General features: G+C 40.9%; 1 protein-coding gene across 1 annotated transcript in view; it reads right to left on the bottom strand.

Moving 5' to 3' along the window:
* Window positions 1-3,788: 3,788 nt before the first annotated feature.
* The window catches only part of LOC143027110 (uncharacterized), a 14,626-nt gene continuing 5,476 nt past the window's right edge, over window positions 3,789-12,938 (bottom strand). Inside the window, exon 2 of the mRNA XM_076188120.1 lies at window positions 3,789-11,042. Coding sequence (XP_076044235.1) covers window positions 4,514-10,960 — 6,447 coding nt within the window. The 5' untranslated portion in view covers window positions 10,961-11,042 and the 3' untranslated portion in view covers window positions 3,789-4,513. The remainder of the gene's footprint in view (window positions 11,043-12,938) is intronic.

The following is a 12,938-nucleotide window of genomic DNA, read 5'->3' on the forward strand; positions in this document are numbered from 1 at the left end:
CTGAATACACTCCACACCCTTCCACCCTCCCTCTTATCTTAGCACCTCCTGGATGACGGGTTTCATAACCAGTCTTAGTAGATTTATTTCGCTTAAAAAGGCAAAATATTTTCACAGGTCTTATTATGAACCAATTAATTGTCACACTTTGTCATAACGAAAAAACAGTTGACGTCTGAAAACTAAGACCTCAATTAAGTTCGACACATTGCTGTGATGTATGGAAACGCCAAGCGATTTTGTTCAACTAACGGGGTAAGCATTACGCAGCCTAAAGTTTAATGACTTAAGTTCAAATAAGAGCCAGTCTGTCAGATAAAATGGAACCTGACATTTGCTGAGTCAGTGTGTGTGGTCTTGCCATTTTTTATTTTCATGACTGCACCCGCATGTTCTGACCCCCTAACTAGTCCTGCAAAAAATTCTTGAAAAGATTCGTCAACAATGGCCAGCCTGACCGGCAAGAAGGGCTGGCCATGACGTCATAACGTTGATAAATGCTCGAGACGGTCGATGAGGCAGTGTTCCGAGCGTTCAAAGAAGGAAATTCATACGAACGAGATGATTTCAAGAACGATTAGATTATTATTCAAGGTGGAGATGAAATGCAAGTCGCAGAATCCTCCACAACTTGACCATAAGTCCCAGCCAGCATTTACGTAATTCCTATTTAAAGTTTTTATTTTATATTTTTATTTTCGGTTTCGGTTTTGTGTTGTAACTTATTTACCTCCTCCATGGAGATCTTTCCTTTCTTTTATGGAATCTTGCTAGGTTACTTCTTTACTGTAGACACAATTTTGTAGACTTGTTGTTTGTGATCTACAGTGAGTTTGGAGGCGAGACAAATGAGGTGATGGTTTGTTGGCTTTGATTTCCTCGTGTAGACTGCGCTACATTCCCAGAACAACCCTGATGAGAGTTTGGTCAGTTGCCAATGGTTCTATTTACAGGCACTACAGTTAGCTATAACAATTTATTCTCTACTATTGCTACAATGTACAATTTTATCGCTACAATGAATGAGAATCCGACAAGAAATAATGGTCTCAAACTGTCAGGAAATAGATTTAATTTGGAAGTGGGTAGAAACAACTTCGCCAACCGTGTAGTTAATGAATGGAATAAATTTCCTGTAGAGGCAGTGCAATGTAGTTCAGTTCGAAGCTTTAAGATTCGTTTAGATAAACACCTAAGCAAGATGCTGCAATGTCTGCCATTTATTGTACATCATTTATTCATTTGTTTGTTATTATTTGTCTGTTTGTTTATTATCATTACCATGGGTGTCATTTATTATTATTTATCTGTCAATTTATTATTATTTACTATTTACCTGTTTGTTTATTATTCAACTTTACCTATTTATTTATTTACTTATTTTATTTATTATTATTTATATTATTATAAAGTTTATTTATTTATTTACTTATTCTTATTTATTAACTTATCATTATCCTTTTTATTTATCTATTTATTTATCTTATTTTATTCTATTCTATTCTATTCTATTTATTTAATTTTATTCATTTATTTATTCATTATATTTTTTTATTTTTTATTTATTTGTTTATTTATTTATTCTATTTATTTATTTATTTATTTATTTATTTATTTATTATTATTACTATTATTATTTTTTTTTCTTTGCATCAGACCTAGTTATGGACCAAAAAGTCTCCTGTCGGCATGCTTTTCCTTTGTAATCCTTTGTAATGCATGGACTGAGTATGGACACTAGGTATTCATGCATTGGTCGATTATTTACAATAGGGAACACATAAAAGAAATATGTTTTTGACGTATACTGATTTTGCAGTTTGGCAATGTTGGACACAGGTGTCCCGGCTGCTCGGCCCAGATGTCCGCTATGAGGTCAAATGTGCTTGGCCCTTATGACCACTGTCAGGCCCAACACAATGGGGGGGGGGTCCCTTGGGAGCTCTCTGAAGACGTTGGATGTTCCATCCTGCACCAAATGCGCGCGTGTGAACGCTAGACGTCTAAAGGATTGAATATTCCCGTCAATCATCTTGCAACAGATGCTCGGCTTAGCTAACACTCACTGACCACAGAGAGGTTAATGTTCAGGGAAGATAAGAGGCCTATGCAGAATTTTGACATGAAGGTAAATACACATAGTGTTGTAACAATGGTGACATCAGGAAATACTAATGATTAAAATAAAATTGACTTAATTGTATGGGCATGTGGAAGTAGATATAATTTCCATTCACCTAGGCAACATGTACTCTTATGAAGCATTCGCTCTACTGCGAAGATTGTAACGGGGAGGGGAATAGAAGAATGAGTTTAAGAGGATTGGTGATAGTTCTCTATTATAGGGGTAGTGTGAACTTGTGAAGCGACAGTTGTTATGTTGAGGCCACCGAGGACTCTTTTGATATGATCTTTGTGCAATACGGTCTCTGTAAGATCGTGCAACCTGAGTGCTTTGACTTTGTTCTTTGACTCATGTCCAATGATACGATAGGGTCCAGAGAATTTAGGGGAGAGCTTCGAGGTGGGGGTGTGGTTGAGGGTGTAAACAATGTCTCCAAGTTCAAAGGTACAAGCTCTGGCTGATTTGTTATGCAGACGGACCATTTCGTCCTTAGTCAGATGAAGAGTATTATGGATTCTTTTGAAAAGATTATTGAAATTTGTTACTTTGACCTTGACATAATCATTGAAATTGTAAATGGGAGGTAATTCTGAAACAAGAAGGTCATATGGGAGCCTTTTGTCCGAGCCAAAGAGGACAAAATGAGGTGATTCCGATATTGACCTGTTAATGGAACTATGCAAGCTTGAATCATGGGGACATGTTCATCCCAAGAAGGGTGAAGATCAGAAGCAAGGTGTCGAAGAACATTGAGAATCTTTCTATTCTGGCGTTCAACTAAGCCATTTGAACTAGGGTGATAAGCAGTAGTGTTGCATTTTGTGATTTGAAAGTAATTACAAATGTGCGAAAGAATCTCATTGTTGAACTCAGTCCCGTTGTCAGAAATCAGAGTTTTGGGTATAGTGAAGGGGCATATGAGTTTGTCAATAAGGGTCTTTCCTACGTGCTGTGTTGCCTTGTCTGGTAGGGGGGAAAGAATACAAAATCGTGAAAATAGTCGACACAGACAAATAGGTATTGGTTTCCGCTGTGTGTAAGTAATAACTTAAAGAGATCAACAGCGACTCTATCGAATGGTTTACAAGGAGTAGGGTAAGTTATGATTGGAACATGACCGCTGATAGGCCCAACACAATAGGGGGTCCCTTGGGAGTTCTCTGAAGACGTCAGATGTTCCATCCTGCACCAAATGCGTGCGTCCGCGTGTGTGTACACTAGACATCTAAAGGATTGAATATTCCCTTCAATCATCTTGCATCAATTTCATTTATTAGGAATTACCCTTCCTCTTCGTCCGGTTGATAGTACTGGGTGGGTATCTATCCAGGCCGGTGCACCGGGTACCATTCGGTTTCTGCAGCTAAATATGTATGATGATGCGTCACGGTAATGAGGACGATGAATTCAGGTCAGCAAAACCGTTACAGGCGTCGTGTCGTCGTTTTTTCAAATATGTCGACTCGAGTTTGGTAGTTCTTCTTCGCCCGATTATATGATATCGCTAGGTGGAATGGAAATAAAATAAATCGTTAATCAATTAACTATACTGTTTATCTATTTATGGAGGGGTTGTCCCTCGGACGAAAAGAAAAAAAAAACAATAATGACTGATTTCAGGATAAAGAAAAAACTAGGAAGGTTTTTGATTGTATTTAGAGGATGCATACACGAAACACAAGTGCTAAATGAGCCAGGAACTATTGTACCGTTTATAGCAGTCTAAAAAAGAGTAGATTATTTTGCACCGAAATGTGAACCCCCACGTTGAAGTCAGTCCCCTGCCTTGCCTTGCTATCTAGTAGTCAAAACCTAGCTGTCATCACGTTTAGTGTCGACTTCTGGAAGGCAGGCACCGAAATACGCGCTTCGTTGCCTCGTGTTATATGGTAGTTGACCATGCGACAAGCAAAACAACGAACCTTGCATGTAAATGTTCTACTGTTACCAGATGTTTACACCAGACACAGGTAATCCTCTTCATTGTAGACCCTTGAGGATCATCACATGATTTCTTTGCTAAAAACTTCCCTCAGACTAACGGTAGAGATAAGGAGAAATTATAAACTTCGGGAAGATCCCTAGTGTTCTATAAGGATCTTTGACCTTAAGTACGTCAGTCACCATTTCCAACACAACAACTCTAACTTTTTCCAACTCTGTAAGTTCTTCTTTTCTCTTGTTCATTCAGAACTAAAAGGGTTTGGTTTCGATATGAAAAAGTATATATTCTTATATTTAGCTATCCAAAGATTACCTAAAGAACTGCCTTTGTCTTGTTGGTGTCTCCAACTATTTTAATCAAGGATATGTACATATAGTACTTCGTCGCTGCATAAAATGTTATAGTTGAGTGTTACCAAAAGTGTTGCTACATAAGGAGCTCATCTAGACGGGCACGACACCCTTTTGCAAGCACACTGCGCATACGTCCTCCTCCTCCTCCTCCTCCACAACTCTGACGAAGGGTTCTAGGCAACTGATACACATGCAGGCTCTCAAACGAGAGGCTATTTTGATTACCATTTCGCGACACACGTAACAGTACAGTACAAGGTCGTTATCAAAAGTTCTATAATAGGAGCTGCATATAGTGCAAATCCTATTGACTGTCCCTCTATGCATGTCCAGACTCCAATCTTCCCCTTCGTAGACTTGAAAGAGGTGATTGCCATGATCAAAAAGTGGTTCATTCTGATAATGGTTGTCAAGTTGCGGCATTACATTTTCATTTAAATTTGTATAACGCCTGTAAGGTCTTTTAGTCCTGTTTCTGTCATAAGGCTGTATTCCATGTTTATGAAAATGTGCTCTTTGCCTAAATCGGTATTTATTAGTCTTCCTGCTGTTGTCAGTATTTGGCCGCGTAGTTCGGTAGTTTGGCCCTCCGTGCCTACGATTCTGTCTCTTACATCTTGGACGACATCTATCCCTTTCCTTAGTGTTCATGAAATAACATTGGGATCTTCGACTTGGTTTTCTTTTTGCTTCTGTATGAAGCATCTCTGCCTCATTGGCCATTTGCAATCCTGAATCACTAGCCCCGGTTGTCAAGCGTTGAGACATAGTTAACATGTGAGGAGAGCAAACTTTAGTTTGTGTCTTGTCTTCGCTTGATAAAGAATAATTCTGTATATGTGGTCTTGAAGTTTGAGAACTGAATGAAAAAGATTTTTGATTACAGGTCCATCTTTTTGAAGACTGTGATGGAGAGTGTTCCTGAGTGTGAGATTTACAAATATGTAGCGTAGATGGTAGACCTGAATGTAGATGTGATGACGACGATGGTCTGGACTCAGGTGATTTTATTTCAACTGATATTTGTTTACATGGTGTCGAGGAAACGCTATTTTCAGGCGGCAGCATAGATGTAGCGGAAGTATCGGGTGAAAGGGTTGTAGACTCGAGACGAATATTTGAAGAAGTATCGCAGGTTTCTCTCTTTGAGAAAAGGGTGTCTGCCATATTTATATCATTCGCAGGAACTTTAGGAGAAGTTTGTGACGAACTCAATTCGAGTGCATCACATTTGGGCACAGCATTTTCATTTGCTACACTTAAGACAGTCTGGGATTGAAAAGCAGAATCTACAGGTGTTGAGGTTGATAGACTTTGTTGTCTGTGTAATTTCGACTTGAAAATCTGTGTGGAGATCTTGAATTTAGAATATTTAGGCGGCAGCAGGGACTTGGCATGCAAGCTCCTGAGATGTGAAGATTTTGATTTTGATGTTTTGGATTTGGGACGTTTCATCCTCAGGCGTATATCGTTATATACATCTGAGAGTGATTTTTTTCGACGCAATTTTGACGGCGGTGCTACTGAAGACCCACTTGGGTTACGGGCATCACAATTCGAGTCAGTGTCTAGATTTGCATTTGATGACATATCAGAAACAACTAGAACAGGCTTCGATTGAACTTGTTCCTTTTCCATATATTTCAAGTCTGATGGACCATCTGAAGGAACAAGACTTGATTCTTCATCTTTAACTTCACATTTAGGAGTCTTACCACTTGACTTAGGATCTTGGGAAATATTCTTATCGCTTGATTTAGGAGCCTGCGATATTGACTTATCACTTGTTTCAGATAGGAGTTGGATTAGCGGTGTTTTCATTGTAAGTGATCTTGTCTTCACATCCTGTTTAGGTGATACAGGTTTCGTTGATTGTGGTGAACTAGGCATAGTGTGTTTAGTACAAAATTTGGACGAATGATCTGGCAGAGGAGAAAGTACCTTATCTTTCTTGTTGTTGTCACGTTTGGTTGCAGTGCCTGATGCCTGGGTGTCAGATGGTTTCATTACATCAAATTCTGTCAGGTTAAATTCTGATTCGAATTCAGATGACGCAGTACAACTTTCGAGCCAGCTTTGGGTTGTATGCGAGTTAGATTTAAGCTGAGCTGAAAGAGAAAACGATGCCAGAAGTGTTTTGTTGCGGGGAGCGCTTTTTGGAGTCTTATCTTTTTTTGATGGTTTTTGTTGCGACTTCCCTTGAGACTTAGTTTGTTCGTTCAAGATTGTTGTTGATTCAAGGGGCTCACCCTTTCGGAGAGCCTCGAAAATTTCCGATCTCCTCTTTAATGGTGAGTTTTCAGGAGTAGAATCATCACATGGTTTAGCAACAAGGAATGATTCATCTGTTGAATGTCGAGGCATAGAATTATTTGTCGCGAGTTTGGAAACTATTGGAAAATTTAGGACTGCTATTTTTGCTTTGGTAGACTTACTCGTTGGAGATAAGTGTTTAGTATTGTTGGATTGTACAACCGGGTTACTTGTATCACAGCTTTCTTTTATTGAGTCTTCAGTTTGAGCTCCGAATTTCACGGTTTCGGATAGCACTGCGGTTTCACTATTATTAGTACGAGCGAGCTCGTTGTGCAAGAAGTCTGTAGGTTCAGACGGGCACTCGGTAGTGAATAGAAATGAGAGCCCATCAAGAATTTCGTCAAAAGAGGGTTTTGGAGGTGAGTTGTGTGATATAAAAGCTTTGGAAGTTTCATTTGAAGGGAATGCAATGGACGACCCCTGAAGAAAAGAAGTATCTGCTATCCAAGATCCTGAAGAGAGACATGCAGGGTCTACGTTTTGACTGGGTGTGTCTGTCGCGTGACAAAAACTTCTGGGTCGCAAATCCGTCATGGGTTTTAGAGATGTGTACGGATCAGATATGGCACGCGGTGTCCGCAAAGGATAGGGGGTCGCAACTCGCGTTGCAGAATGCGTTGCCAAGGTCTCTTTCAAGGAATCTTGGCGTGAAGGATCTGACAGCGAGATATCAACAGAACTACTACAGATACCGTGACTCTCTGGTATGTGTAACTGAGATGATGGTTCATTGTCTAGGTTTATGTGTGGTACTGTCAAATGCGATGAGAATAATTCTATCGTCTCATCTTCCTTGGTTGATGAAGCAGGGAGAGGAAAGGCATACGAATGTTCGATAAAAGTCTCAGTGCTACAGTGCATTGGAATGTCATGCACTGGTGGGGGTGTGGTTTCCGGATTTGAAAGGAGTAGCTCTTGGATATCATTACCGGATGATGATGTGGCAGGGTGAGGTATATTAAACAAGGATGGTATCGAAGATGACGTAGAGACTGCTACTGTGAGTGCAGATGGTAGAGAACTATCGGTTACACATGGAGATAGAAAACCAACATCTTCGTATGCAAAGGGCATAGGTATATCTGTTTCCAACGGAAACAACTTACAGACATTATTTTCATATGGAGGCAGTTTAGAGACATTAGAATTAGTTACAGACAGCACATGGTCATTCTTTTCATTCGAACAAAACATAGGATCGGTATCTATTGGAAATGGCTGAGAGAGATTTCCTCCTAAAGAAAGAGACATTGAAACGTTTGTGTCGGTGGAAGTCGATTCAGTGACAGAGGGATCTTGGGATAATGTTGTGGTATCGGTGAAGGCGACGTTATGCGCTGTAGAGACATTGGTCTTCACAGAAGAATCACACACTGCAGTACTCGTCAGGAGATTTTCGGTGGCAAAGTCACAACTTACAGATACTTCCTCAACAGGCACACCGGATGGAGTTAGATCAGATCGCTCGTTACCGGTAAAAGATAATTCAGGAGCAACATATTTTTGTGAAAAGATGTCTCTGTTATTTTCAGAAGCGATTAGCTTCTTATTTGGGGATAACGTCAATATTGAATTAGATATGTTGGAGGAAGAACCAAGAATATTGTTGATAGAAGGAAGCAAGTCTTGGTCATTTAAGTGTAGAGATGGGCTTGATTTCAGACCAATGCATGGGATAGCACTAATAGGAGACGTTTCTGGAGTAGAATGACTGACCAATGTGGGTTCGAAAAGAGTAATTTCGATAAGGTTGGGTACAGAATCGTCGGTATCGAAAAGCTGTGGGAGAGAGATTGAGATTTGGCCGCCGTGATAAGGGTCAGGGTGGTCATCATCGTTTGAATTCGAATCCAGCCACAACTGGATGCACAGTAACACAGGGATATTGGGTTGCAAATCGGGAACAACGTAAACAGATTTAGTGACTATAGTCAGAGATGCAGAAGAAACAGCGGTGGCGGATTCTACAGAAACTGGTTCACGATCAGTCCTTTTGAATTGTTTTTGCCCAACACAAATACAGTTTGAAGATCCTTTATTGACTACCCCTTTGACTGTCGAAGTAAGAACATCACAAAGTGGTGAGGAAGATTTACAGCCAACACTGTAGGTACAAGATTCAGGAACGACAGTATCTGCTAGTTGTTGTTTAAGGACTGCACTACTAAATGACGATTGTACAACATTACATGAAGACCAAAGAGACGATGCAGGGTTGTCTAAAGACTCCAGGGAGTTAGCCCTTTTTGGATTTTGTGAAGATCTTGCTGTATGAAAGCTACTTTGGGAAGTTTGAGCGGAACCACCAATGGTGACATAAGGTGAAGGGCCCGAAACATAAACACTAGATATTTTAGAGGAGTCGTGGACCCTCGAGTTAGAAAAGGTCTCTTCTGCAAGGGAGACTACAGAGAGACTACTGCCGTTCGACGGGTGTACAATACCACACTGACTGACAAAGGGTTGATCAGAAATAGTATTGCTCCGCGAAGTTGTTACGGGGATATCTTCCTTTTTTGCAAATGTGAAGTGTGGTGCAGGATTTTGCTGGAACAAATAACACGAGTTAGGCTGCTGCGAAGATGAACTGGAATGGAGACCAGTTGATACAGCTACCTGCGGGGCTGTGTCACGCTGCAGGGATGGGGCTGTGATGACATTTGTGGAAGAAAGTGGAAATGACGAGTCACGCGCCGAGATAGAATGTGGAGGGATTGGGTTAAGGATGGCATTGGGTGCAGGAGTTAAAAGTTGGGTAGAAGTGGCTGCGTGGTCATCTGCACCAGTCACCTCAAATTTTGTGGAGATGGCAACAGTAGTGTCCGAAGAAAGATTGTAAGTTACAGCGTCAACCGAAGAAGGTACGTGGATGAAATTATCTCTGCAAGATCTATCAAAGATGGCGTCATCAATATTACCCTTTGGAGATATTCCAGAGACGTCATCGTCAATGGGAAATGGTGTGTTAGTGCTAATAGCTCGTGCAGAAAGTTCGCCGCATGTGAACAAATGTGTGGAGATATCAGTGTTAGTTGAAAATGCCGCGGAGTTATCATCATCAGGGAACTTCAAAGGATTCTCAGTATAAGATGTTCCATTGATGTCATTTACGGGAGACATCTCAGGAATACCAGTGTTGACTTGAGACGATGTACACATGTCAGTGCCAACACCTGTTGGATTAGAAATGTCACCACTGATGGGAGACGGCATGGAAATGTAAGGAGACGCAACCAAAGGCGTGGAAACATGACTGTTAATGGGAGATGATACGGAGATTTCAGACCCGTTGGGAGACGGTATCCAGACATTCACGCCAATGGCAGATAACATACGGACATCAGGACTAGCGAAGAGTGATGTGGAACTATCACTTCTCCTAGGGGATGCTGTAGAGACGCTCGACATGACAAGGGGTGATAGGGGGAACTGCAACCCATGACGAAGTTCTCCAGCTTTGTTTACTCCTTGTGGAGACCAGAGCATCTCAACCCTACTGAGGAAAGGTGCGGAAGAGTCATCCACAGGTTGCTGGGAGATATTAGCATCCATGGGTGCTGAGATGGGGATGCTGTCGCTGATGTAAGGTAATGCTGAAATTTCGTTTTTAAAGAAGAATACTCCAGAGTCGTTGTTTCCAGAGATGGCAGAGGATGTTGAGATGGGAGTGTCAACGGTAGATACCACCACATTGTTACTGAAAGTAAGACATTCCTTGGGATTACCAGTTGAAAAAACTGACACAGGAATCTCTGTGTGCGCAGGAATCTGTGTGTGTGCAGGAGACGGCGTGGATAGAGCAGCATGGGTAGGAGATCGGGTTAAGTTCCTGGGAAGGGAAGAACAGGATAGGCCGATGCCCTGAATGGGAGATGATATAGGATGATCAGAAGGAAAGGGAAACGACGGCTTGAGGTTTTTTCCAGCCCCGGCCGGTGATGTTGAGACATCGCTTTCTGTTCGAGGGCGTTGTTCACCACTAGTCCCGACCTCGAGTGCAGCAGAGGTAACGAGAGGTTCTTCGTTACGAGTTGCACGGTCATCATCGAACTCCAGCAGTGGCAGACACGTTGCCGAACTGCTGGCATGCGAAACCGCCGCCTCCCGAGACACAGCAGATGGTTCCTCGAGAACGTCCTGAGAGTTTTTTATCCTCGAGGAACTTCGTGTCCCTCTCCTTGCCGAAGAAGGACCTATAGAGAGCTTCTTCCTTCTGGCCATCGTTCCTCAAACAAGAGACTTTAGAAATGGAGGATATTCAGTTTTTACTGAGCAGTGTCAAATGGATAATCCTGTAGATAATCTGCGAAATAAGCTCGTATCAGATTACAGAGCATGTTTAATTTTCCCCCTCTCTCTCCCCCTTTGCCCCTTCACCTCTCTCTCTCCCCCTTCGCCCTCTTCCCCTCTCTCTCTCTCTCCCTCTGCCCCCTTCCCCTCTCTCTCCCCCTTTGCCCCCTTCCCTCTCTCTCTCCCCCTTTGCCCCCTTCTCCCCTCAATCTCCCCCTTTGCCCTCTTCCCCTCTTTCTCTCACTCTCATTTTAGAGAGACCTGAGCCTTTTTATGTCTGCCATCGTGATAAGGGACACCCTTTAGAAGACAATGTTATTGGGAGACACTTAGATGAGCCGAAAAAAAGTTGCCCTTTGTCAGGAAGAAGTTCATGGTCTAAGCTGTCAAACTAAACGTTATAACGCATTAAGATCACCATTCGGGGTCTGAAGGGTTGATTTGCAAGAATTTCATAACTATATATCGTAATTACATACACAATTTTAACTCCGTTAGCACCCCGTTACCAGAATAAAGGAAGAGGTACAGCAGTGAACAGAAAGATGTAAATGAAGCTTTACATGATTATGTGCTAGAGTATGCACACACAAATATATATATATTACATATATATACATGTACTGTGTATATATGTAATATATATATATATATATATATATATATATATTTGTGTGTGTATACTCTAGCACATAATCATGTAAAAAGAAAGATGTAAATGAAGCTTTACATGATTATGTGCTAGAGTATACACACACAAATATATATATATTACATATATATACATGTATATATATATATAATACATGTATATATATATATGTAATATATATTTGTGTGTGTATACTCTAGCACATAATCATGTAAAACTTCATTTACACACACATATATATATATATATATATTGAAAGGGGGAGAAGCGTAAACACCAGACTCAAAGTGGGAAGTTTAATGCCCGACGTTTCGGTCCTAGTCCTAGGACCGTCTTCAGGGGTGTGAAAATATACAGTGCTCAAATGAGCTTGTTATACTGTCCGTGGTTGGAATTGGGAGAGGTATTCCGCACTGCCGAAGCTGTCCGGGTCCCCCTCCTCTTCCAGTCGCTACGAGTACCGGACGACTGGACCACCTTACATACCCAATTGTGCATACATTTAATTTGACAAAGAATAGATATAGTACAATAAAATAAAATACAATAAAGTAAAATAAATTACAAAAAAAATGAGATAAAATAAAATAAAACGCCACTTGTGCAACAATTGAAAGTGCACTACGCACTTGCACGCAAAGGAAACAAATACAATACAATAAAATAAAGTAAGATAAAATACAATAAAATAAAATGCAATAAAATAAAATAAAATAAAATAAAATAAAATAAAATGCCACTTGTGCAACAATTGAAAGTGCACTACGCACTTGCACGCAAAGGAAATAAATTAAAACTTGTTCACCCACACTGTGACTTTTGTTCACCTTGTCCTCTCTCACTCACGTAGTTTAAAATGAAGCCACTTTATGTTGCGTCTGTCTTTGTGTTTCTAGCGCCCAGGTATATTGGATTTAAGTCTATGCACCTGTTTACGCTAACTTCTTTTGTCGTCCACGCTTCTAAGAATAATCTCCTTTTCTTTGAGTTGTCTCTATGTACCACTGTGGCTCCTTCCCAGTCAATGTTGTGTTGTAATTCGTTCATGTGTTTATAGTGCTGAGGCTGCATCTTTCCGTTTAACTGCCCGCTTATGTTCTTCAATTCTAGTGGTGAGTTTCTTCTGTGTTTCTCCTATGTAATCTGCATCACAATCCAAACAGCCAATGCGGTACACTACACCCGCCTGCTGGGTGGGTGCCTCTATGTCCTTGAACCTGGTGAGGTTGTGATGCAGTGTTGCATGGTTTATGTGCT

The sequence above is a fragment of the Oratosquilla oratoria genome, chromosome 7 (genome assembly GCF_046742065.1).
Source record: "Oratosquilla oratoria isolate Oo_2021 chromosome 7, ASM4674206v1, whole genome shotgun sequence".
NCBI classification, from domain to species: Eukaryota; Metazoa; Arthropoda; class Malacostraca; order Stomatopoda; family Squillidae; genus Oratosquilla; species Oratosquilla oratoria.